The 26,141-nt window shown below is 29.5% G+C and overlaps 5 protein-coding genes across 6 annotated transcripts; 4 read left to right on the top strand and 1 right to left on the bottom strand.

Annotated features, from left to right (window-relative positions):
• Positions 1-962: 962 nt before the first annotated feature.
• On the top strand, positions 963-3,262 carry LOC119670280 (zinc finger protein 484-like). The gene is made up of 3 exons (XM_038080480.1): positions 963-1,428; positions 1,491-1,956; positions 2,021-3,262. The coding sequence occupies exons 1-3, from the start codon at positions 1,036-1,038 to the stop codon at positions 2,941-2,943; spliced, it is 1,782 nt and encodes a 593-aa protein (XP_037936408.1). The 5' UTR covers positions 963-1,035; the 3' UTR covers positions 2,944-3,262.
• Positions 3,263-4,078: 816 nt separating this feature from the next.
• Positions 4,079-9,934, top strand: LOC119666749 (zinc finger protein 62-like). The gene is made up of 6 exons (XM_038076032.1): positions 4,079-4,559; positions 4,622-5,366; positions 5,431-6,349; positions 7,573-7,969; positions 8,032-8,776; positions 8,841-9,934. The coding sequence occupies exons 1-6, from the start codon at positions 4,167-4,169 to the stop codon at positions 9,749-9,751; spliced, it is 4,110 nt and encodes a 1,369-aa protein (XP_037931960.1). The 5' UTR covers positions 4,079-4,166; the 3' UTR covers positions 9,752-9,934.
• Positions 9,935-11,364: 1,430 nt separating this feature from the next.
• Positions 11,365-13,247, top strand: LOC119670281 (zinc finger protein 425-like). The gene is made up of 2 exons (XM_038080482.1): positions 11,365-12,034; positions 12,093-13,247. Exons 1-2 carry the CDS (start codon positions 11,408-11,410, stop codon positions 13,215-13,217), a joined length of 1,752 nt encoding a protein of 583 aa, XP_037936410.1. The 5' UTR covers positions 11,365-11,407; the 3' UTR covers positions 13,218-13,247.
• Positions 13,248-17,461: 4,214 nt separating this feature from the next.
• LOC119670282 (zinc finger protein 572-like) lies at positions 17,462-19,796 on the bottom strand. The gene is made up of 2 exons (XM_038080483.1): positions 19,563-19,796; positions 17,462-19,496 (listed from the first exon to the last, which is right to left on the bottom strand). The coding sequence occupies exons 1-2, from the start codon at positions 19,659-19,661 to the stop codon at positions 17,718-17,720; spliced, it is 1,878 nt and encodes a 625-aa protein (XP_037936411.1). The 5' UTR covers positions 19,662-19,796; the 3' UTR covers positions 17,462-17,717.
• A 165-nt stretch (positions 19,797-19,961) lies between these two features.
• LOC119670283 (nuclear pore complex protein Nup160 homolog) lies at positions 19,962-26,135 on the top strand. Of its 2 annotated transcripts, XM_038080485.1 has the most exons (17): positions 19,962-20,203; positions 20,268-20,373; positions 20,429-20,430; positions 20,533-20,802; positions 20,864-21,053; positions 21,114-21,298; positions 21,364-21,776; positions 21,837-22,506; positions 22,570-22,675; positions 22,733-22,918; positions 22,984-23,208; positions 23,270-23,388; positions 24,212-24,823; positions 24,922-25,437; positions 25,506-25,669; positions 25,729-25,959; positions 26,020-26,135. In XM_038080485.1, exons 1-17 carry the CDS (start codon positions 20,119-20,121, stop codon positions 26,113-26,115), a joined length of 4,176 nt encoding a protein of 1,391 aa, XP_037936413.1. In that variant the 5' UTR covers positions 19,962-20,118; the 3' UTR covers positions 26,116-26,135. The 2 variants fall into 2 exon arrangements, with proteins under 2 accessions (XP_037936413.1, XP_037936412.1); XM_038080484.1 differs by having other exon boundaries at positions 20,429-20,802.
• The last annotated feature ends 6 nt before the right edge of the window (positions 26,136-26,141 follow it).

Raw genomic sequence — 26,141 nt, forward strand, 5'->3', positions numbered from 1 at the left:
CATACCAAATTATAATTTTATACAATATAAGAAAAAAATACAATAAAAGACTGACAGAACATGTTAACCCCTTAGCAGGGAATCCAAGCTTTATCTAATCTGATAAAGCTTGTCACATAATAAATCACCTAACACTCACTGCAATGAAATTTAACCCATTAATTTAAGTAAGGTCTGTGATATAAGGTTTTCTTATTTTATTTTATATTATACAATATATAGTTAAAATGAAAAATTGTAATATTATGTAATTAGTGATAAGATTTTAAAACTTATTATTAGTCTTATTATAAAAGAAGATGCGATAAATAAATTTATAATGGATGATATAGACTAGGGCTGTCCAAAGCATGGCCCGCTGCTAATGTTTGTGCGGCCCGCAATATTTTGATCTGCAATTATCCAAATTTTCTTTTGGTGTACTGGTAAAACTACATTATTTTATTTTATTTATTTTATAAATTAATTTAAATTGATGAATTAAAAAAAATATAAAATTAACATTATAACCATATTTTTATTTTTGCCGAAAACAATTATGAACGTATGTATTTGTTTCTGCGGCCCTCCAATCTGCATAGTGATTTGTATTGGCCCGCGATCTCATCTGATCTGGCCAGCCCTGATATAGCAGATGCTACATGTATGCACACCAAGTATTACGTGCTACCAAAAAGCACTGTGTATATTCAAGTAAGTACAAAAAAAAATATTTATTTTACATTAATATACATTAATATTTACGTTAATATATAAAACTTTTATATGAGTTTTTGTAGTGGCGTTTGTAAACGAAAATGCCAACCGTTGCAGCAATTATAACTTGAGTTGAATGACTTTTAACAAACTTCCTATACTACTTTAGACGAGTGTTTTACAGTTTGATTAATTCGATATTTTCATGTAACAACTCTGTTTTTTTTATGACATTTTGTTAGGCCAGTTTTATATATAAAGTTATGAGACAATCCATATTGATAAAAACAAACTATAAATCGTAATCTGAGGCATTAATACAAATCTAAAGTGTGAAATATGAGCATATTAAATAATAAAAATCTGCAAGAGCTTTGTAGGACTTGTTTGAGTAGCCTTGATTCTCAAATAACAGAGAAGAAAATTAGCTATAATGTTTACGTTGTACCCAACCTAAGCAAATTATTAATATTATTTACATCAGTTGACTTGAATAACGAGAATGAAGATTACCCGAATAGTCTTTGCCAGCTATGTTACGATAAACTATTAGATTTCCAGTCTTTTCGGGATTTAGCATTGAAATCAGCGGAGTTGCTCTATGGCTTTTTAAAAGAAACTTCTAAATGTGACTCACTATTTGAAAGAGAACCGAGTAAAACAAATCAGAAAAATGATAAATCTGAAAAGAAGTCTATAAAAATGGACCATGATAATTATGATAATCAATTAGTAAGTTTATATATGATATATATTTTCCTATAAATATTCAGTTTTATTGTATTGTCTTAAAGCTGCTTCCTGAATTGCTCATCAAATCCGAGCCAATTGATGAGGAGCTGCAACTAAGTGATTCCAGAAATGTCTCCGGAATTTATGATTCATTCGTTGAGAATTATAAAACAAAAATGGAAATTAATAATGTACCTGAAAATAATGGTTTCGATACCACATATGATTCTATCGTACATGTCAACAAAGATGAAGTACAAAACTGCAAATTAGATGTAAATGTATTAGGTAATAATATTCCAACCAATGAATGTAGCGTCGAAAGCTATAAAATTAAATCTGAAATTGATTCAGAATATGAAGAGGATATCACTTTTTATGAAAATAACGCACTGGGTACTTCGTATGATTCAATCGGTGATGACGCAGATGACGAAGAACATGCTCTTCGTAATGGAGATGCAAATTCCTCTAGTATTTTGTTGAATGCATCTTCATCACCAAATAAATATAACACATCTCACGAACGTAAGTATCATGTAGTATTTCATTACTCAATCAATCACGAAATCTTTTCTCTGTAAAAAATTAGCCGATGCACCTTCTTTGGAAGATAGTCTGCAAGAGGTTCTAGAAATGCATCAAGCACAATTAAACAAAGAAATTGAAACGGATCACATATGTAAAGAATGTTCCAGAAAATTTAGTTCAAAATGGGCACTTACGCAACATTTAAAACGGCATGCTCAAATAAAGGAACATATATGTAAAGTATGTGGTGTTGCCAAAGTTACTAGGAGTGAACTACAAACTCATATGCGTACTCATGAACCGAACTTGGAAAAATTTAAATGTACTATTTGTCCGAAGGAATTTAAACACAAAAATGCGATTTCGCGTCATGTTCGCGTTGTGCACGAAGGTCAGCGCAGGTTTCAATGTGGCTTCTGTTCGAAAAGGTTTGGAACTCGTCGATCACAAATTTATCATGAACGTCTTCATACGGGTGAAAAACCTTACATTTGTGATTTATGCAGTAAGTGTTTTGCTCAAATGGAAGGATTAAAATCACATATGAAAAATCATGATAAAAATCTACGAAAACATGTTTGCTCCTTTTGCTCACAACGTTTTATTACTCGACAAAAACTTTTCGACCATGAAAATCGTCATCGAGGTGATAAACCACACATTTGCAATATATGTAGTAAGGGTTTTAATAAGAGCGATGATTTATTTTTGCATCGAAATCTACATTCAACTGATGATAACACACCAAATATCGATATTGATGTCGTAGACAATAATCTAAATCAAAGTAATATGTTTCATAATGAAAGTTCACAAGATAGTGAAATCCAAAGCGAAGAGAAAGCATTAAAAGAAAGAAACGCGAAAAACGATAGCAAACATATAGAAACCGAGTATGATAGAAAATTTGTTAAAAATCAAAATCAGTTTTCCTACCAAAGAACAGTAAACAACTCAGAAATGAAGAATCGCTGTAATCTGTGACAAAATGAGCATTATAGTCATGAAAGCTCAAATTTTAAAAAATATTGATGGTTTCTGTTATATATGATGTTTGTTTATTTGTGCTTAAGTAATATATGAATATGCTTAAGTTTACTCTAACTCTTACTCTCTAATATAAGGTGAAAAATATTTATTATTAAATTTTCGTAATCCAAATTATTTTGTAATGCAATAAGAATAATCACAATGGAAAAAATGTGGATTTCAAACAAGGAAACGATTAAGCTTCGTTTATATCTTTTATTTAAAGTACGTTATGAATAAATACATAGAAACATAGAAGTATGTTATAAATAAATAAATGAAAGTAGAATTAAAAAAATATTACAATTAATGGGCCGATTTACACTATCATGAACGTAACATGAACATGAAATTGAAATCCGGTTACTTATAGATGAGAGAGGAAAGAGAGTGTAATGTGAGTTATTAAATGAAAGTTTGAAGTGTCCTCTTTCGATTAAGCTAATTTGCAGAAAAATGGTACCTCTGCTTTTAAAGATATACTTAATTTTGTAAAGTGACTTATTTTTGCAAAATTTTATTTTTCTTATTTTGAAGAAAATTTTTTTATATTATGTAAAAAGCGATTATATTGAGAAAAACAAACATATTTTTTATTGTTATATGCTTTTTAGTTCATAATTTTTGGTTAAGTAGCAAAGTTTTAATTAAATAATGTTTGAAAATGACATCTCTATCGTCATCGCAGCACTGCTCCTAAGTTAATCGAACAATCTATATGAGCCAAAAAAAGAAAAAAATGGTACCTCTAGTTTAAAAGTTATTAATAAATTAGTGACCCCATCTTTTGGGGCTGATTTTTATTTTTCATTTTTCATACAAATTACATCATTTACACATAAAAGTTGAATGTAGATAGTAAATTAATTCAATTTTCTACTTAATAATGCCTTTTGCTGCATTAAATTTAATAAAATAATAAATTTTTCCTTAATTAAAGTATACTGCATTTTTCATGCGGCGAAAAATGTTCCAATTCCATTTTGGACTTATCGTTGACGCTATCTTCACGCACATTTTACAGTTTGATTAATTCGATGTTTTCATGTAACAACTCTGTTTTTTTATGACATTTTGTTAGGCCAGTTTTATATTTAAAGTTATGAGACAATCCATATTGATAAAAACAAACTATAAATCGTAATCTGAGGCATTAATACAAATCTAAAGTGTGAAATATGAGCATATTAAATAATAAAAATCTGCAAGAGCTTTGTAGGACTTGTTTGAGTAGCCTTAATTCTCAAATAACAGAGAAGAAAATTAGCTATAATGTTTACGTTGTACCCAACCTAAGCAAATTATTAATATTATTTACATCAGTTGACTTGAATAACGAGAATGAAGATTACCCGAATAGTCTTTGCCAGCTATGTTACGATAAACTATTAGATTTCCAGTCTTTTCGGGATTTAGCATTGAAATCAGCGGAGTTGCTCTATGGCTTTTTAAAAGAAACTTCTAAATGTGACTCACTATTTGAAAGAGAACCGAGTAAAACAAATCAGAAAAATGATAAATCTGAAAAGAAGTCTATAAAAATGGACCATGATAATTATGATAATCAATTAGTAAGTTTATATATGATATATATTTTCCTATAAATATTCAGTTTTATTATATTGTCTTAAAGCTGCTTCCTGAATTGCTCATCAAATCCGAGCCAATTGATGAGGAGCTGCAACTAAGTGATTCCAGAAATGTCTCCGGAATTTATGATTCATTCGTTGAGAATTATAAAACAAAAATGGAAATTAATAATGTACCTGAAAATAATGGTTTCGATACCACATATGATTCTATCGTACATTTCAACAAAGATGAAGTACAAAACTGCAAATTAGATGTAAATGTTTTAGGTAATAATATTCCAACCAATGAATATAGCGTCGAAAACTATAAAATTAAATCTGAAATTGATTCAGAATATGAAGAGGATATCACTTTTTATGAAAATAACGCACTGGGTACTTCGTATGATTCAATCGGTGATGACGCAGATGACGAAGAACATGCTCTTCGTAATGGAGATGCAAATTCCTCTAGTATTTTGTTGAATGCATCTTCATCACCAAATAAATATAACACATCTCGCAAACGTGACCGAAATAAAAAATCGTTAAAATGTCCAAGATGTGATAAGCAAGTTTACAAACAGGTATATCTAGATGCACACATACGCGGTGTACATGAAGGTCATGAAAAACCATTCTTGTGTTCAGAGTGCCAAAAAGCCTTTACGCGTTATAATCAATTGCATATACATATTCAGTCGAATCATATACTGCAACAAAAATTCATATGTGGATTTGATGGTTGTGAAGCTACATTTAAAATGATTACCACTTTGGAAACTCATAAAAAAGTTGTCCATCTACGTAAGTACCATGTAGTATTTCATTACTCAATCAATCACGAAATCTTTTCTCTGTAAAAAATTAGCCGATGCACCTTCTTTGGAAGATAGTCTGCAAGAGGTTCTAGAAATGCATCAAGCACAATTAAACAAAGAAATTGAAATGGATCACATATGTAAAGAATGTTTCAGAAAATATAGTTCGAAACGGGCACTTACGCAGCATTTAAAACGGCATGCTCAAATAAAGGAACATATATGTAAAGTATGTGGTGTTGCCAAAGTTACTAGGACTGAACTACAAACTCATATGCGTACTCATGAACCGAACTTGGAAAAATTTAAATGTACTATTTGTCCGCAAGAATTTAATCACAAAAATGCGATTTCGCGTCATGTTCGCGTTGTGCACGAAGGTCAGCGCAGGTTTCAATGTGGCTTCTGTTCGAAAAGGTTTGGAACTCGTCGATCACAAATTTGTCATGAACGTCTTCACACGGGTGAAAAACCTTACATTTGTGATTTATGCAGTAAGTGTTTTGCTCAAATGGAAGGATTAAAATCACATATGAAAAATCATGATAAAAATCTACGAAAACATGTTTGCTCCTTTTGCTCACAACGTTTTATTACTCGACAAAATCTTTTCGACCATGAAAATCGTCATCGAGGTGATAAACCACACATTTGCAATATATGTAGTAAGGGTTTTTATAAGAGCGATGATTTATTTTTGCATCGAAATCTACATTCAACTGATGATAACACACCAAATATCGATATTGATGTCGTAGACAATAATCTAAATCAAAGTAATATGTTTCATAATGAAAGTTCACAAGATAGTGAAATCCAAAGCGAAGAGGAATCATTAAAAGAAAGAAACGCGAAAAACGATAACGAACATATAGAAACCGAGTATGATAGAAAATTTGTTAAAAATCAAAATCAGTTTTCCTACCAAAGAACAGTAAACAACTCAGAAATGAAGAATCGCTGTAATCTGTGACAAAATGAGCATTATAGTCATGAAAGCTCAAATTTTAAAAAATATTGATGGTTTCTGTTATATATGATGTTTGTTTATTTGTGCTTAAGTAATATATGAATATGCTTAAGTTTACTCTAACTCTTACTCTCTAATATAAGGTGAAAAATATTTATTATTAAATTTTCGTAATCCAAATTATTTTGTAATGCAATAAGAATAATCACAATGGAAAAAATGTGGATTTCAAACAAGGAAACGATTAAGCTTCGTTTATATCTTTTATTTAAAGTACGTTATGAATAAATACATAGAAACATAGAAGTATGTTATAAATAAATAAATGAAAGTAGAATTAAAAAAATATTACAATTAATGGGCCGATTTACACTATCATGAACGTAACATGAACATGAAATTGAAATCCGGTTACTTATAGATGAGAGAGGAAAGAGAGTGTAATGTGAGTTATTAAATGAAAGTTTGAAGTGTCCTCTTTCGATTAAGCTAATTTGCAGAAAAATGGTACCTCTGCTTTTAAAGATATACTTAATTTTGTAAAGTGACTTATTTTTGCAAAATTTTATTTTTCTTATTTTGAAGAAAATTTTTTTATATTATGTAAAAAGCGATTATATTGAGAAAAACAAACATATTTTTTATTGTTATATGCTTTTTAGTTCATAATTTTTGGTTAAGTAGCAAAGTTTTAATTAAATAATGTTTGAAAATGACATCTCTATCGTCATCGCAGCACTGCTCCTAAGTTAATCGAACAATCTATATGAGCCAAAAAAAGAAAAAAATGGTACCTCTAGTTTAAAAGTTATTAATAAATTAGTGACCCCATCTTTTGGGGCTGATTTTTATTTTTCATTTTTCATACAAATTACATCATTTACACATAAAAGTTGAATGTAGATAGTAAATTAATTCAATTTTCTACTTAATAATGCCTTTTGCTGCATTAAATTTAATAAAATAATAAATTTTTCCTTAATTAAAGTATACTGCATTTTTCATGCGGCGAAAAATGTTCCAATTCCATTTTGGACTTATCGTTGACGCTATCTTCACGCACATTTTACAGTTTGATTAATTCGATGTTTTCATGTAACAACTCTGTTTTTTCATGACATTTTGTTAGGCCAGTTTTATATATAAAGTTATGAGACAATCCATATTGATAAAAACAAACTATAAATCGTAATCTGAGGCATTAATACAAAGCTAAAGTGTGAAATATGAGCATATTAAATAATAAAAATCTGCAAGAGCTTTGTAGGACTTGTTTGAGTAGCCTTGATTCTCAAATAACAGAGGAGAAAATTAGCTATAATGTTTACGTTGTACCCAACCTAAGCAAATTGTTAATATTATTTACATCAGTTGACGTGAATAACGAGAATGAAGAATACCCGAATAGTCTTTGCCAGCTATGTTACGATAAACTATTAGATTTCCAGTCTTTTCGGGATTTAGCATTGAAATCAGCGGAGTTGCTCTATGGCTTTTTAAAAGAAACTTCTAAATGTGACTCACTATTTGAAAGAGAACCGAGTAAAACAAATCAGAAAAATGATAAATCTGAAAAGAAGTCTATAAAAATGGACCATGATAATTATGATAATCAATTAGTAAGTTTATATATGATATATATTTTCCTATAAATATTCAGTTTTATTATATTGTCTTAAAGCTGCTTCCTGAATTGCTCATCAAATCCGAGCCAATTGATGAGGAGCTGCAACTAAGTGATTCCAGAAATGTCTCCGGAATTTATGATTCATTCGTTGAGAATTATAAAACAAAAATGGAAATTAATAATGTACCTGAAAATAATGGTTTCGATACCACATATGATTCTATCGTACATTTCAACAAAGATGAAGTACAAAACTGCAAATTAGATGTAAATGTTTTAGGTAATAATATTCCAACCAATGAATATAGCGTCGAAAACTATAAAATTAAATCTGAAATTGATTCAGAATATGAAGAGGATATCACTTTTTATGAAAATAACGCACTGGGTACTTCGTATGATTCAATCGGTGATGACGCAGATGACGAAGAACATGCTCTTCGTAATGGAGATGCAAATTCCTCTAGTATTTTGTTGAATGCATCTTCATCACCAAATAAATATAACACATCTCGCAAACGTGACCGAAATAAAAAATCGTTAAAATGTCCAAGATGTGATAAGCAAGTTTACAAACAGGTATATCTAGATGCACACATACGCGGTGTACATGAAGGTCATGAAAAACCATTCTTGTGTTCAGAGTGCCAAAAAGCCTTTACGCGTTATAATCAATTGCATATACATATTCAGTCGAATCATATACTGCAACAAAAATTCATATGTGGATTTGATGGTTGTGAAGCTACATTTAAAATGATTACCACTTTGGAAACTCATAAAAAAGTTGTCCATCTACGTAAGTACCATGTAGTATTTCATTACTCAATCAATCACGAAATCTTTTCTCTGTAAAAAATTAGCCGATGCACCTTCTTTGGAAGATAGTCTGCAAGAGGTTCTAGAAATGCATCAAGCACAATTAAACAAAGAAATTGAAATGGATCACATATGTAAAGAATGTTTCAGAAAATATAGTTCGAAACGGGCACTTACGCAGCATTTAAAACGGCATGCTCAAATAAAGGAACATATATGTAAAGTATGTGGTGTTGCCAAAGTTACTAGGACTGAACTACAAACTCATATGCGTACTCATGAACCGAACTTGGAAAAATTTAAATGTACTATTTGTCCGCAAGAATTTAATCACAAAAATGCGATTTCGCGTCATGTTCGCGTTGTGCACGAAGGTCAGCGCAGGTTTCAATGTGGCTTCTGTTCGAAAAGGTTTGGAACTCGTCGATCACAAATTTGTCATGAACGTCTTCACACGGGTGAAAAACCTTACATTTGTGATTTATGCAGTAAGTGTTTTGCTCAAATGGAAGGATTAAAATCACATATGAAAAATCATGATAAAAATCTACGAAAACATGTTTGCTCCTTTTGCTCACAACGTTTTATTACTCGACAAAATCTTTTCGACCATGAAAATCGTCATCGAGGTGATAAACCACACATTTGCAATATATGTAGTAAGGGTTTTTATAAGAGCGATGATTTATTTTTGCATCGAAATCTACATTCAACTGATGATAACACACCAAATATCGATATTGATGTCGTAGACAATAATCTAAATCAAAGTAATATGTTTCATAATGAAAGTTCACAAGATAGTGAAATCCAAAGCGAAGAGGAATCATTAAAAGAAAGAAACGCGAAAAACGATAACGAACATATAGAAACTGAGTATGATAGAAAATTTGTTAAAAATCAAAATCAATTTTCCTACCAAAGAACAATAAACAACGATGCAACTCAGAAATGAAGAATCGCTGTAATCTGGTGACAAAATGAGCATTATAGTCATGAAAGCTCATTGAGCTGTTATAAGTTTAAAAAAATATTTTATATATGTTGCATTTACATCAGTCTGACTGATGTAGTCTAACCGTTTTTTAGACAGATTGTTAAATTAAATTTGTGTAATAAAAGTTGAAATTTTAAAAGATATTGATGGTTTCTGTTATATATGATGTTTGTTTCTTTGTGCTTAAGTAATATATGAATATGCTTAAGTTTACTCTAACGCTTGTTTAATAAGTTAATGAAATATTCATCAAAATTAATAAAATATTCATATTATTAAATTTTCGTAATCCAAATTATTTTGTAATGCAATAAAAATAATCACAATGGAAAAAATGTAAATTTCAAACAAGAAAACGAAGCTTAAATTTATATCGTTTATTAAAAGTACGTTTTGAATAAATACATAGAAACATAGAAATATGCTATAAATAAATAAATGGAAGTAGAATTAAAAAGATATCACAATCAACGTATGCTAGAGAGGTCTTGTTATTATTAAAAACAAAAATAAAAAAGAAAGTTCCAGTGACAGCAGTTCTAGAATGTGAAATCCTCATTTCAGCAATATTTATTATCTTTATAACTGATATAGAACTTGAATTTATAAACGACAACTTCGAAGAAGTTAATATAGATGAAATTTATTTATTGGTAAAGTGCTGGTTAATCTGAAGCTTATCTTTAATACCATTTTAACAGGATTAATCAGTCTACATTAAATATTTCAATAGAGATAAGAGTTCAAGACCTTTCTTTTCTTTTCTTTTCTTTTCTTTTCCTTTCTGAAAGAGGATACTACGATTTTAACTATGAGTCCCGTCTGAAAGTAGAACCTTCATACGAAAAGATTTTGTGGTATTATTTGTAAAAACTGAATGTGTAATATTTGAAGATAGTCAATACTACTAAAAACGATTTTCTATGGTCACAACGCTCTATTCCAGAAATGGATGTTGGAATCGCAGTAGATAAAAAATTCTTTATATTTACTAATGAATTTAATAATATATTATATTAATAATTATTTTGATAATTTGTCGTGATTGTAATTCTGAAGAGAACTACACTACTTCAACTTAACCTAGTCTTTTAATAAAATAATTCTTCAAAAAATTACACAGTTTTAATAAAGATTAAACAAATTTTTATTATATTATATACAAATTTTTTATTATATATATTATAGGATATATATATCCTGCAGTTTAAATTTGTTTACATTCTTTGTAGTGGCAAGGCTCTTGACAGTAGTGGTTTATGTTTTTCATTTAAAAATTTGCAATCGAACTATATCAATATTTGCACAACGTAGTGAAAAATCTTGTTTAGTATGACAAGGCTTATAAATTTCAGCGTCTAGGAAATAGTAATCATGCCTGCTAGTCACCAAAATCTAATAATTTTTGTTTTGGCAGGTCTAGAGTAAATTAAGAGTAAATCTAGATTTACCAATAGGAATTTAATTATACAATAACAATAATAACATTTATTATTTTGAATAGCAAGTTTTATTGTGAATTTTTCAGTTTTTGACAACCTGTATAAATAGTAAACAAAGTATACCTTGGCACTTTAACAAACAGTGAAAATTATAAGTTAATGGATTCTCAAGATGTTGCCTATAACTTGTGCAACAATAAACTCCTTTTGCCATGTTTGCATGCTGGATCATGGAAACTCTAGGCAAAATATATATGAAATAAAATCGGAGCAAAATCTACCACAGCTTTTTAAGACAGTTTGTGATATAAATGAACATAACTTTGGAGTCTCCCCAACCCATCTATGCCGTGGATGCTATGTAAAAGTTCACATTTTTAACGAATTTCGGCAAAAATCGATTTGCAGTTCAATGGTGTTGAATGAATTGTTGTCAGAAAATCTTTCAGTTAACATGGTGCGTAACTTAAAATTGTTTTGTCGGACGTGTCTGAAAAAGGTCAAAACAATTGCGAATTTGCCTAATATAGACAATAATATTGATATCCGTAACTGGATGCTGAATTGTACAGGCATTAAACTTGATGAAGTGATGACGGGAGAATACAACGATCAGCAAATATTTCCAAGTAATATGTGTATCCGCTGTTTTACAAAATTGCGTAATTTTATTGAGTTCAGAAGAGTTGCAAAGCAGTCGTTTGAATATCTTAAAAGTGTATTAGGAAAAGATGAAGATGATTTAGCTAATGATGTTAAAACCGAAGTACCAAAATCTGATATCAAAACGGAGCAAGAGGTTTGTAATACCAAATCTTCAACGAACTCTAAGTTACAAATAAAGTTTGTGTTTATAGTTCATTTTTGCAGAACAACTGCCAGTCATACCGGATGAAAAGACTACTGATAGTGAAAGTGAATACGACCATGCAAATGATGATAACATGTACAATGAAAACAATGACAGTAATGATGCAACAAATTCCGCTTTTAACTATTTAACTGTACTTATTAATGAAACCAACGATAGAGAAACAAAAAAATGGGCATCGGAATCAGAAGAAGAGGCTGCCATTAATATAGAATGCAAAACGTCTCCATCGGATTTAGAAGAGGAATTACCTTATAAAGGCAGACCGAAAAGAAAATGTCGAATGGATACATTTATACCAGAACTTACAACAGACGAAGTAAGGAAACGAAAAGTTAAATGTGCAAAAGAAAAAAAGGAACGTAAACGTAAAGAATCAAAAATTAACCAAAATTTAACCAAAGATGAAATTGAGGAAAATAACATTTTAGATGAGAAAGATAGTGAATTAATACAAGATGGTATGCGAAAAAAGAAGACATTTAAATGCGAAAAATGTGAGAAAATTTTTCGTAATAAAGAAAAATATGAGGCACATATTAATTTTGAACATAAAGATGTCGAAAAACCATATCCATGTGAGTTTTGTGAAAATTCCTATCGATTGTACAGCAGTTTAAGACGACATACCCTTAAGGTACATATAAATTCAAATCTTTCAAAATCTTCAGAAGATGAAAAATTATTTATGTGTGAAATATGTTGTAAAGCTTTTAAACGTACAGATCACTTAAGAGATCATATTAATGCAGTTCATTACGGATTGCGACCATTTAAATGTAAATACTGTGATAAATCATTTGCAGCACGTAAAACTTGCCGAGTACATGAAATGAGCCATACTGGTGATCGCCCATTTTCTTGTGATTTATGCGATAGAAGCTTCCGCCAAAAAACATTATTAAAAATACATATGGAAATACATACTACAAGTACAGATCTACTCTGCCCTATATGTAAACGTGCTAGACCAAGTGTAGAGGAGCTTAGGGAGCATGTAATACAACATGAAATGACAATGCAACATCAATGCTCAAAATGTGGTAAAATTTTTAGGAAAAAGTCAAATATGTATGCACACGACAAAAGAATGCATTCAAGAGTAGATTAAACATAAAAAATTTTCTGTTAAGAAATAAAAAATATAGCCTGTAAATTTAATTATTAAGTATTTTGATTTTATATAACACAAGAAGTTTGGATAAATATCTACGTAATTGCGATTTCAAATTATACATGCTCTGTTTTTGAGTAATGAAATGGTTTCACAGTTAAAATCGTTGACAATAAATTTATCTTTATAGTATAAAAGATATTAGTCGATGAATAGGAGAGATTTGTGAATTACGAAAAATACACATATGTAGCATTATATTTGGGTAATAAAATGGTACTCCTGTAAAAATAATTGCCGACGTAATTCAAGAAATGAAGCGCGTGCCTAAAGTCCTTAACACAAATTAATAGTTCAAAAAATTAATAGTACAAACAACTCTTACACTCTGCTTTTTATTTTAAAACATAGAGATGTAGTTGAGCTTTTTGTTTTTGTACACACAAAAAAAAAATCAAACGTAACTCTTTACGTGGGACCAACCTTTAAATACATTTTGTATGCAATAACAAAAGCACCTACCTTACATACAAAATTCACATTATTTTTTTGTTTATAAAAATATTCGACAGGATTTTTATATTTTTAAGGCAGAAATAATAGTTATTTGTGTATTTTAAAATAAAAAACAGAGTGTAAGAGTTATTTGTGAGTGAAAAAATAAAAGGCACATGATAATAATTATTTTGGATAAATATAATATAAAGCCAATTTAATTAATATTAAATTAATGATAACAGTTAGGTGATTTTTCTTTAATGATAACTATTACAGTCCCTGATATAGACATTGAAGAGAGACAGACGGTGATGGCACACTACCCTTATTTTCATTTCTTGGCGTTCCACAATTGTCTACTGATATTATTGGAAGAATTACTCTCCACTTATAGTTACAGAATCATCTCATCGAGCTCACTTATGGAAGACTGTATCCAACGCCATTTCGAAATCATAACCCGCATTGGGTTATTATTATATAGCATTGCAAACTTTCTTAATTAATTTGTTTAACTTAATCAAATCTTAGTTTATTATCGGCTGTTAAGTACTCACCCAAATGTATCTTCTGTGTGGTAGATAGTACGTTGATAGACCATGTGTTTTGCAATTTCCTCCATTATAATTATTGTGCAACAAACTAGACAAGTCAGTCTTTAAATGAACACGAACAGTTTTGATGGTTTTGTTTTTATGCTCCCTTCTTCGTCTCTGTAATACCTAAATCTTAATTAGTCCTATTAGTTTATAAGATGACTTTTGGTATAACAGTTCTAGTATCATTAATAATTCTTCCGCTTTTTGTACGTATCCAGTAATATGAAAAATTCTTCCAAAGCTTGCTGCAGATGATATTTCTTATTAATTTCTGCTTTTTCAACAAAAACCATGGGATACTGCTGAAATTTATACTTTATTATTGCAGCGTAATATAAAGTTTACATAAAAACTATAAAAGCATTCACGATCTTGAACAGTGGGTAATCAAGTAGCATAATACGTAACCACCAACAACAAAATACCTTTATTCGAAATGTGTTTTGTTGTCGATTTGCACTGTTACCGAATTACCGCACTTGTTACTCATGATCGTGAATACCCATTACGTCAATATTATATTTTATAATTTTTTATGTGTAATATGTGTAACATTATAATTTATTAGTAATAAAAGAATATATATTTAAATTTGCGTCAACTACAACTTTATTTAAAATAAAATATATGTTTTTTTTAATTACAATCAAAGATTACCCTTTTCGTGATTTTAAAAATATTTGTATACATAAAAATTTTTTTAATTTTGTAAATAACACTTGTTTCAACATTACATAGAAGTTTAAAATGATATAAAAATTATTAAATGAACGATTTTGTTTAATAATTATACTTTTAAGATTTCGATATATTTAACAGAAAAATCACATTTATTACTTTTAAATTAAATTAATTAGTCAGGGTTTAATTAGTAGCTTGACATTTACAATATAACAATAATATATATAATTATAAAACAAAAAAATAAATGGAGCCAGCATTATTTATTATATAAAATATATTAAAATATAGTCACTACATTAATTAAGTTTCGATGAAAAATAGTTATTTAATTTTTTTTAGACAATTGCTTAAATCAAATATATAAGCTTTTTACATATGTCATATACATGGAAAGTATAGGATTTTAAAACGTTTTTTTTTCAACAATTAATAGTAGTAAAAGATTGGAGTTCTTATAAGTGACGTCTGTTTTAAATATTGGCGCATTTTGGTTTTTATATCTTGATTAGGTTGTAGTGGCAGCTACGTGCTCCAAAGCTTATTTGAAAACACAAAACAAGATCTGTTGTGATACTATGGATAAAACACTGTCAGTATGGCAGACCTATAGGACCGCCTTAAAGGTAGTAACTCGAAGTATTTAGCACACGAATAGTGTTCTTTAAATAGCGATTGATATTAAAAAATATATATATTCTTTTTCTAAATTTTTTTATTTCTTGCGTCATATAATTACCTTGTGATATTATGGTAAGCAGAAATATTTTGAATAAATATTAACATTTGTAGGATTAATTTAGTGTCATTTCTGTATATAGTAAATATCTTAAATTATAAAATAAGTTTTTGTGAACTGTAAATATTTATGTATACATGAAACGTAAATCAATGAGTAGTTAATGATTAATGGCAGTGAGATGTAAAAACTTTATGCTTATGTATAAGTCCAAAAGTGTTATATACTTAGGACGTGTGCGAGTAAAGCTAAGCTGATGCTAAACTAAATGGAAAATTTTTTGGGATTTTTCGGACGGCACACATTTAGCCATTTATCAACACGTATCGACACAACTTAGAATTTCCGTCATTTAGAACGCAACTTAGCCTAACTCGCACACGTCCTTAGTATACAAAAGACTTAGAATAAACAAATTAAATCGTTTTTTTTTTTGTTATTATATGTAATATTTAGTTACATTAGTTATTTAAATAACAAAAATTTATCAGAAAAATAACCAGTCTTTTATTTTTTGTTTAATTGCCAAGCGTTCACAAATATTTATTATTGTCTTTTCAGATAAAGATTTTAAATTTGCATTAATTAGTTGTAGTGTTTAAGAACTTAACATTATTGAAATAAATATTACATATAAAACAATTATGTTATAAGTATGTTGAGCCTTTTCCGAGTTAGTGCATCTGAGCAGAGTCCCACCCATCTCACTGACTAATTTGTGTATTCCTCATAAGCTTCGTGATTATTTAATGACTGATCTAAAATCTGCGTACCCGCCCTGTGCGATTAGTGTTTTCTCTGAGATTAGATAGTGCTAAGTAGGGCAGCCTGTCGGTTTTCGCATATAGCGGCGTCAGGGCTTTATTATTATGTATTATGTTATGTGAACACAATTTAAATAAAGAAAACTAATTGCATTAGAAGTTATTAGACTTAATAATTTTTTATAGTTTTAATTTTCAATCACTAGCAGAATATGTGACATACCTCACCACTAAAATTTTTTCATTCTTACAATATTTTCGTACAAAGATATCCTAATTAGATACATTAGCTCATTTGTAATTTATTTTGTGCTTATATGATTTGTTTTTTTTTTTTTCAATTGTACATTTACATATATTGAATAACCCCAAAGAAACTGTATGATTCAAAATTAAAATAAGATGTTAGAAAGATTCTACTGATTACTACATTCTGCGTGTTATCGAGGATTAATCAAAATTTATATTTACCTATTATAATAGAAAATATGTTAAAAAATATTATTCTTGACAATTATTAAATATCATTTTTAATAAAACTGAGGTATTTAATAAGAAAAAAATATATTCTACATGAAGGCATTGTTTTTTGCCTACTAGTGTTAAGTAATATGAAATGTAGGCTTATTATAAGAGTATTTTAACTGAACGATATACAGAGCAGCAGTACTGATAGAATAGATCTTACCAATCGTTAGAGTAAAAACATTAAATATAATTTTTAAATATAAAAAAAATTTTAATTATTATTCTAATAATTTAATCAATTCAAATTTGGTTTTATAGTTTTAATAACATTTAAAAATAAAAAGTATTCTGTACAATTTTTAATATAATTCCTAAGATTTTTTTAACGTAAAATAACAATATCATATATATTTTATTTATTCACTAACATCTATACTATATATAAATATTATTGTTAACATTGACTTCCCCTTTAATTAAGGCCACATATGTATTAAAACTAAGTTACTTTACTTATTGTTCGAATAATTAAAAAACGTCTTACAAAAACGCTATGCACATAAATTGAGATATAAAATATTATAATGGAAAGTACTTCTTTTCATAAATGAGTTTTACAACTTTTATAATAATAAAAATATAATGAATTAATTGACTATAATTAAAAAATAACCTAAATATACATAAATAACATAAATTAAGAATAGATGAGAAATACAATGAAATTTCTATTGCGTTTATTCTTATTTCATAAGATTTTTTTGTGTTGGCAGTCTGTGTTATAATTCTCATCCACTGAGTTACATTTTTTAGATGATTTACGAGAACGCTTTGGCGATCCTTGATGTTCCTTTAAATGTTGTAGCAATGAACGTTTCTGTGTAAGCCTTTTATCATAATCTGAACAATGATTAAACTCATCATTGCTATGTTTTCGCATTTTATGAAAGTTCATATCAATATATTGATTAAAATCCATGTCGCAATGTGAACACTTAAATCTTGCTGCAATATGCTTTATTTTCCCTTTTGATAAAGTACGTTTTCTAACTTTATTAGCAATTTCAGTTGATGAATTTTTTGTTACATAATTATTTTTTGGCATTTTTTGTTTGATTGGCTTTTGAGAAATCATTTGTGCGTTCGGCTGTTCAACTTTATTTTGTCCTTGTCCTTTAAGTTGTTTTAATTTCAACTTGGTAGTTTTGGTTTGTGTTTTCTCTTTATGACAGTTCATATGAAGCTTATGATTCAAATAACCACCGCTGATAGTTTTACAAGTTTTGCATTCAAAAAAATATTTGTTTTTAAAATTAACAAATTGATATACATTAGCCGAATTGTAAGCGTTTGCTTCTCGTCGTGCCGAATTTTTAACTAATTTTAGATGTGCTTGATATTCATCTGAAGTGTGTTGTTTAAGTATGTGTTTGCACAGGCTTAAATAATTTTTATTAGTTCGTTCTTTGCAGATTGGGCACTTAATTTGTCGCATCATGGGATCTTTTAGTGATTTTGATTCGGATGGATGTTCTCGTAGGATATGACTTAAATGCTCTTGGAAGACAGTTTCTATACGACCACATAGTTGGCATTCATAATACATTGTTTTACGATCGTACAGTAGTCTTATAGTCATTGCACTATCTCTCGGACCGCGTGACTTTTCAACAAGCATTTCACCGTCATATAAACGATGTTTCCGCCGCATGTGTTGGACAAGATTAATGCTGGATGTGTAATTTTTTTCACACTCTGGGCATTTGAATGAGCAAGGCGTGCTGTTGTGTATTCTTAGGCTTTTCAAATCAGGCACAATCTTTTCACATGTATCACATTTTGGTGTATGTGTGCATTTCGCTTTATTTGGAGATTTTTTTTTATAGTATTTATTTTTTGCTACATGATCAATCAATGATTCTTTTATTTTTCTGGGTAATTTTTCCGGTGACGAAGTTACCTTTTCTGTAGAAGCCTCTGAACTTTTACATGTCATGGACATGTCTTCCTGATCAAAACCATTATCCATATTATGCAAAACATTTGTTTCAGCTTTGCAAGTTTTATCATCTTGTTCTGAATCACTTGATATTAATATAACATTTTCATTAGGTAAATTTTCAATAATTTTCGCTTTGTATTTCTTATCCTTTTTTTCATCTTTTTCGTAATTACAATTTTTAAACATACTTGAATTGCCTGAATCTGTTGAACTTAAAGTACTATTTGAGCCACTTACCAAACAACAAGAGGGTGTACTTTCGCGCGATGATTGAATTTCAATAACTTCTCCATCACTTCCAAGAGAGCTTCGAGTTAAGTTATTTTCAAATTCAGATTTATTTTTTATACATCCGTTTTTTTTGGATTTTAATTTTTTATCAAATTCATTGAACATATTACTAAGCAAAGCATCGTCATCTTCTACAATTATTTCACCGTTTAGACTAAATAAATCTTCATCATCGAAATGAATTAAATGAACTTCACATGTTTTGCAAATATTGCCTTTTGTAATTGGATGTATCTGAATAAAATTAATATAAATGTAATAATATTTATACGAAAAATAAAATCTTGCAGAAAATTTTACCGTATCTTTCTTGCTTTTTTCCCGCCTCAATGTTTTTCGTATTTCTTGTGGTGTGTACTTAAGATTACTTTTAACACCACAAATACGACAAATGTCCATTGTAAAACAGAAAGAAAAAAAATTAACTAACCAACATATACAAATTAAAAATAATGAAATAAAAATTAAGCGCGCATTCCACACACTCACTGTTTATCAACCACTAATGACGTTAAACGCGCCGAAAATGTTGACTGATCTTAATATCGATAGTTCACAATAGTAACATTAATTTAATATATATTTTTGATTATAAATACGTAAGACAAATGCATTTTATAAAATAATTAGTAGTTTTCAAATCACAATTACAAAATAAATACTATTTTATTTATTTTATTTATATATTCTATATCATATTTAATATATTATAAGTGTAAAAAACTATTGAGAACAGTCCTCACAGCATAAAAAAGCAAACAGAAAAGACAAATAAGCCTCTTCGAAGAGGTTATGTACAATTGAATCTTTCAAAAGCCGCAATCGTATTTTGTTTTTATGCATTTAAGGTTTAACAATGTCGAACTATAATTTAAGCTATCGAGAAGTTGTACCAGATAACTTAAATCAAGAAGAATGGATTGAAATAACGTTGAATACAGGTAAGTTAAATAATGTAATATCTTTATTAAATATTTCTTTATTCTAAAATATTAAATCTCATAGGAGGGACTCAAAGCACTCTACAAGATATAAAAGTATCCGACAAAGCTGGCGGGTATTGCTTTAAAAATGTGGCACTAAATCATAATAGAAATCGTTACATATACTGGTAAGCTGAAATCACTGTATAACTTTGAAAGATACTATAAAATATATGTTTGCAGGCGTACTTATCAGGATGTATTAGAATTATCAGAAGTCGGTTTAGATTTTAATTTATATCAAAATAATTTACGTTATAAATTTACTGATTCACCAGTGATTGCAGTGTCAATAACAGAGACTGATCGTTTTGTAACTTTGCTTGTTACTACAGTCAGCAGTTTACATCGCATTAATTTTCCCCATCCCGATACATTAGCTGATGGCAGTAGCATAGGTTCATCAAGTAGTGGGTCAGTGAGTACAAGTGGTACTAGCGTTGGTGCCTCTGTTGATTTTAATGATTCACAATCATTTTCAATATTTCGAGATGCTAATTCTTCTGTCATACGTAACTTATCCACGTGTTATGTATTAGACGCACAAACTACTTCGCGTAAGTTTCAAAAGTTTCAATTCAAACACATGATTTTCTTTAATTTTAAATGTTTTTGCAGAAAATGCAGTACCACATGCAGCAAATAGTTTTCTATCTCCCAACGGTGATCAGGCTTACTTTGCCTTAGCCTGTCAAACACAAGTAATGTTTTACATTATGAATGCCACTAACGGTGAAACTACAGTACACCAGTTAAGGCAACATAATATCATGCCACGATTATTTTCTAATATAAAAGGTGCTCTAATGTGAGTTAATTTTAGTTTTTCTTTTAATGAGCCTTTGATACATGTATTTTTTTTTTGTAGTGGCCGCAATGATTCAACTGATGCTGAATATGCTACTTCTTTTGTTTTTATTTGCGTTAATAATGAAATTTATTTAGTAACTTTATATAGAAACGACAATATACGTGTTTGGTCAACAAGTACTTTACAAATTGTCTGCTCTATAAGTTGTTTGCGTGAAAGCAATGAGCAGCGTATACAAGGGCGTAAGTGTATTAATTATGAAATGAACTAAGTCAAGTTAAATTCAAATTAAATTTAAATTTTTTAGCTCAAAGTAATTTACTTAGAAAAATCAGTGATTCAAGTGTTTGTGCCTTCCTTTCTCATGCTAGCGGCTCTGAGTTTGTTTGCATTGATATAAACACAGATGTTGGTAATTCATCTGGTTTAAGTTTAGTACGTCGCAGAGTTATATCTGCTCCTCAACTTGATTTAACGGATTTTGATATAACAGATTTGAATATTTGGGCACTATGGAGCAATGCAGAGGGAGAATTTAGTGTATCAAATTTTTGTTTAGAACGTGGATCAAGTTTAAATTGGATATCAGCGGCAATGGAACCACCTCCAGATCGATATTGTGTCGGTATAGAGCAAGGCATTAATCCAAGAGAAGCTTATTGCTCATACATATTCCATCCAGGCAAATTTGAACAAAATGTTTTATCGAAAGCATTATCTGTAAGAAAAAGAATAAGATTTACTTGTATTTTAATGCTAAAAAATAATTTTTTCGTTTAGATGTTCCGACGGTCAAATGTACTCATTGAAACTTCCAATATGTCTGTACTAAAAGATCATGTTTGTCATGCAATTGAAGAAGAAATTCAAAATGAAATTAAAGACTTTGATATTAGCGATGAAGAATATATAGAAGTTGCATTACGTTTCTGGGAACGTTTCTACTCCTGTTGTGAACAATATCACATGAAAGCATGTCAACCAGTTGGTTTAGCAATTTTGGAATCAATTGATGCCATTGCTGTCGTAAAGAAGAGTACTTTTTCAATGTTGCGTCCTTGTGAGACACTTGAGCATTTAATGTTAACTGGTGAAGAAGTAGATATTCAACGAGTTTTAAATTTGCATTTTAAGGGCAGAGAAAAAGATGGTACTGATTTGATTAATTTGGTTACAATTATTGCACGAATTGAGAAATGGCTGTCAGAAGATGTTAAAATTGAATTAGATAAAAAACTTTATCAATTAGAAATGCCGAATATTGTTATTTCAAAACTGGCAGATGAAATTCTTGCTGGAGATCCAGCTAAGCAAATATTACCAAGAAATTTTCTTGTCGTATTACGTCAAAAATTACAAAATATAAATGATATACGTGCTGCAATGGTTTTGTTATTAGAAAGTTTAAGAATGGATAATGGAAATCCAGAAGCAATGCAGACTCATTTAAGTAATGCAAAAACAAAATTATAATTATAATTATTATATTAATTATATGTAATTTTTTTTATAGATGAAGCTCATTCTACACGATTTTTGTTGTCAATTGGAACTCTGTTTGGTAGTCATTTGGGACTTTCCATACTTTCAGAAACAGTACGTCAAATTGCTATGATAAGGTAAAAATGTACGAAAAACCTAACAACATAAAAATTTAATTAATATTTTAAATACAGATTTGCGATATGTCGCAATTTGCTTATCTTACAACAAGTTCTAATTGATACCTATATACTACCTGTGGATATTTTGGAGACATTGCGTTCACAATATATGCCTGATACAATCATTTTCTTACAGTCATACTATGTTATGGTTTGGATATCAGAGACTCCTGTTAATATGAATTCAATATCCTTTTTGTAAGTAGTTGAACATATAAATGTATAAATTTTTATTAGTTATATATTATTTCTACAAAATTTAGGGAAACATCTGTTCAACGATTAAATCTACTGCAGTTGTCTAATGGCTCTGGTCGTATTTACACAAGTGGTGGCAAAAGTTATGCAGCGCCCCTTTTGCGTGTTTTTCTTAACGCTAAGGGTTTATACACATCGTTGGCGCTATATGCAGATAATTTTAAGACTTTAGCAAATCCCACTTGGCAGAATACATTACTTCCACTCACAACAATTGTTAGTCAATTAATGTATGCAACAATTTAATTGTAAATTTGGATTTCCGAAATTATTCAATAATTTATTTTTCAGATGGGCAGTATCATTTAACTTTGTATTTGGCGAGTGGCTATTTGGAACAAGTCAACACATCATTTTAGAGGACTATGTGCGTTTACTCAACAGTTGGTGCGAATGGAATTCATGTTCAAGTAATTACCTGAAAGTTTTTCCATAATACATTCTAGTGTAGTGTTGTAATCCGTACAGATCTATAAAGCAGGAAACATGAAGAGAATTACGATACGAATACATTGATAGGATGTGATTAGGAAAATGTAGAGTAAGAAAAAAGGTTTTTTTTTTTGGGACGAGGTGAAGAAAGCTATTGACTTCAATGGGTTTGTTCCAACAGATACGTTTGTTTAATTAACTTAAAATAAATCTGTCGTCAAACCTCGTCTAGAAATGATAGATCCGTGAGATTATAGAGATATTTGAGTATTTAAAGGCAGTTAATAGCGACACGCATTACTTCAGATGTTTATGTCATTAACAAATTTTTTCAAATAGTTCAGTACAACATTCAGTCCCTCAAAATTTTAGTAAAGCTTAAGACTTATACAAAAGAAATAGGATGGAACTTTATAGGGGAATTATGTAGTATAAGAAATGTGAGAATGAATTGAATAATTGAATGTAATCTGAGTCCAGGCGGAGAATGTTTGTTACCTTAATTGAGCGGAGTCTAAAAATATCCGTCATCATTTCCGTCTGGAGAACAAAAAACAAATATCTACATAACTTCAAATTTTAATAGTGTGACTTATTTTAACGCGAGACTTCCTTTCAAATATGAAAGGTATTCATTGCAGCACAAATATGCTGACAATATAAACAATAGAGATGTTCAAAATCATCCAAAACAATTGTACAAATCACTAAAAAACTCACTTAATATAAAAATAAATTTTTGTATTTAAAAATTATTTCGATTAAATTGCGTTAAATATTTAATTTTTTCTTTATTTATAGGACAATTTATATTAGCTGTATCTTTACTCGATTGTGGAGAGGCTCATAAAGCATATGACTTATTCCTTAAAGCAGCTAAAGGTGTTCTAAAAGAACAATTTTTATTTGATAAAATTCTTAGAGGAACTCGTTTGGCTGAGCAACTTGAATCTGTATCTATAGAGGATCGCAATTGTATGGAAGTCAATAATCAAGCAATTGCTCAGTATTATTTAAAAGTTATACAACTTTTTGAGCACCACAATGCTTTGGATCATATTATTAATGTTAGTCAAGCGGCTATTGGAATGTTGGACAAGGGCGACCCACAATTACCAATGTTTCAATCTATTGTATTCAACAATCACCTACAGCTGGAACACTATGAAGAAGCATATCACTCACTTATTTACAATGCAGAAACTTCTCGTCGAAAAGATTGTTTACGTCAGTTGGTTATAAACTTATTTAGCCGCAAGCGATTGGATTTACTGATGAATTTTCCATATGTGGGTTTGTATGAGGAATTGGAAAATATAGTTGAATCTCGCGCTCGTTCTCTGAGTATTGAGGGAAATGAAGTTTATGATTTTCTGTATGCTTTTCATGTCAACAATGGAAATATGCGTAAAGGTAAAGTAAATTTAAAAGTGATTGTTACATTATTTTACAACTAACTTAATATTTACTGAGCGAGCTATTGAGTAACTCCTCTTTTTGTACACTTTTAGCTTCAGCCATTATGTACGAGCAAGCAATGCGTCTGCAGTTAGAGAGTGATTCAATAGAAAGCGTACAAAAACGTTGTGAAAGCTTACTGGTTTGTATGAATGCATTGCATCTGATAGATCATCGTTATCGTTGGATTGCCAAACCAGTAATAAATGAAGATAATTTAGTACAAATGAGCAATAATTTTGAAGCAATGGAGACGGATAATTCGAATAACAAACACAAAGTTGCTGTTTTAGAAATAATTGATGTGAAACGGGAATTACTACAGGCAGAAGCATTTCTTCAATTGTCACAAAAACGGAAAGACGTACAATCATTTTTTAATGCTGGGCCGCAGGAACTAACTATTATGCTGGCTTCCTCTGGTCTTTACACTGATGCAGTGAAACTAGCAAATGGATTTAATATATCAATTTTACCAGTATTTGATACTTTGACCACTGCTTGTGTACATATAACAGAGGAAACGGCGAATGAAGTATGGTCATGGTTACAAGAAAACGATTTAGCAGGTAGTGGCTTATAATAAAACATAAACAACTATATATAAATTTACGTATATTTAAACTTTTATTTTTAGATCTACCGCATCGAAATAAAGCTGCTGATATGGCTTGGTCACTTCTAAAAAAACTTGTGATTGATAATGAAAAAGAAAATTCCACAGAAATTCGCAAATGCGTTGTAAATAAAATACTTAATTTAAACTCATTTGTTCCACAGTGGCTCTATAATGATTATAAGGTTAATTATTGCAGCTTCATATATCTTATTATTTAAATTTATTAACATTTTTATTTTAGTCAGAGAATTGTTCCGAGCTTCTATATTTGTATGTTAAACATAGTCGTTTATTAGAAGCAGCTGAGTTAGGTAAAGAATTTATCAGCGCTATGCTAGGAGCTGGAAGTGAATACTTTAGTTGCAAACATTCAATTGCAGTAACCAATGCCGAAATGTGTTTACCTCTAAATACTTTAGATTTACTTTTGCATGGCCTCAAACTAAATGAAAATAATGTCGAGTATAAAGAAGTAAGAATTATACCATATAATTAATAATACGAATAATATATTAAATTGTTATATTTGTAGGCACTCATAGATTTGGAAGAGATTCTGAACAAATATGTCAATACTGCCCTTAGAACAGCTAGAGATAAAATTGAAATTTCTATGCGAAATGAGTAAACCTTGTTTTCATTTTTTTTTATTTA

Source organism: Teleopsis dalmanni, chromosome 1, assembly GCF_002237135.1.
Source record: "Teleopsis dalmanni isolate 2A chromosome 1, ASM223713v2, whole genome shotgun sequence".
Taxonomy (NCBI): domain Eukaryota; kingdom Metazoa; phylum Arthropoda; class Insecta; order Diptera; family Diopsidae; genus Teleopsis; species Teleopsis dalmanni.

What these genes read in the sequence shown, in the direction of transcription:
- LOC119666749 (XM_038076032.1), top strand. Translation starts at nt 4,167, where the DNA reads ATGAGCATATTAAATAATAAAAATCTGCAAGAGCTTTGTAGGACTTGT. An exon ending in ATAATTATGATAATCAATTA is followed by an intron (nt 7,970 to 8,031) that starts GTAAGTTTATAT and finishes ATTGTCTTAAAG; the next exon opens with CTGCTTCCTGAATTGCTCAT. An exon ending in TAAAAAAGTTGTCCATCTAC is followed by an intron (nt 8,777 to 8,840) that starts GTAAGTACCATG and finishes GTAAAAAATTAG; the next exon opens with CCGATGCACCTTCTTTGGAA.
- LOC119670280 (XM_038080480.1), top strand. Translation starts at nt 1,036, where the DNA reads ATGAGCATATTAAATAATAAAAATCTGCAAGAGCTTTGTAGGACTTGT. An exon ending in ATAATTATGATAATCAATTA is followed by an intron (nt 1,429 to 1,490) that starts GTAAGTTTATAT and finishes ATTGTCTTAAAG; the next exon opens with CTGCTTCCTGAATTGCTCAT. An exon ending in ATATAACACATCTCACGAAC is followed by an intron (nt 1,957 to 2,020) that starts GTAAGTATCATG and finishes GTAAAAAATTAG; the next exon opens with CCGATGCACCTTCTTTGGAA.
- LOC119670282 (XM_038080483.1), bottom strand. Translation starts at nt 19,661, where the DNA reads ATGGACATTTGTCGTATTTGTGGTGTTAAAAGTAATCTTAAGTACACA. An exon ending in AAAAAAGCAAGAAAGATACG is followed by an intron (nt 19,497 to 19,562) that starts GTAAAATTTTCT and finishes AATTTTATTCAG; the next exon opens with ATACATCCAATTACAAAAGG.
- LOC119670281 (XM_038080482.1), top strand. Translation starts at nt 11,408, where the DNA reads ATGTTGCCTATAACTTGTGCAACAATAAACTCCTTTTGCCATGTTTGC. An exon ending in ATATCAAAACGGAGCAAGAG is followed by an intron (nt 12,035 to 12,092) that starts GTTTGTAATACC and finishes TTGTGTTTATAG; the next exon opens with TTCATTTTTGCAGAACAACT.
- LOC119670283 (XM_038080484.1), top strand. Translation starts at nt 20,119, where the DNA reads ATGTCGAACTATAATTTAAGCTATCGAGAAGTTGTACCAGATAACTTA. An exon ending in AGACGCACAAACTACTTCGC is followed by an intron (nt 20,803 to 20,863) that starts GTAAGTTTCAAA and finishes ATGTTTTTGCAG; the next exon opens with AAAATGCAGTACCACATGCA. An exon ending in TTTTATCGAAAGCATTATCT is followed by an intron (nt 21,777 to 21,836) that starts GTAAGAAAAAGA and finishes TTTTTCGTTTAG; the next exon opens with ATGTTCCGACGGTCAAATGT.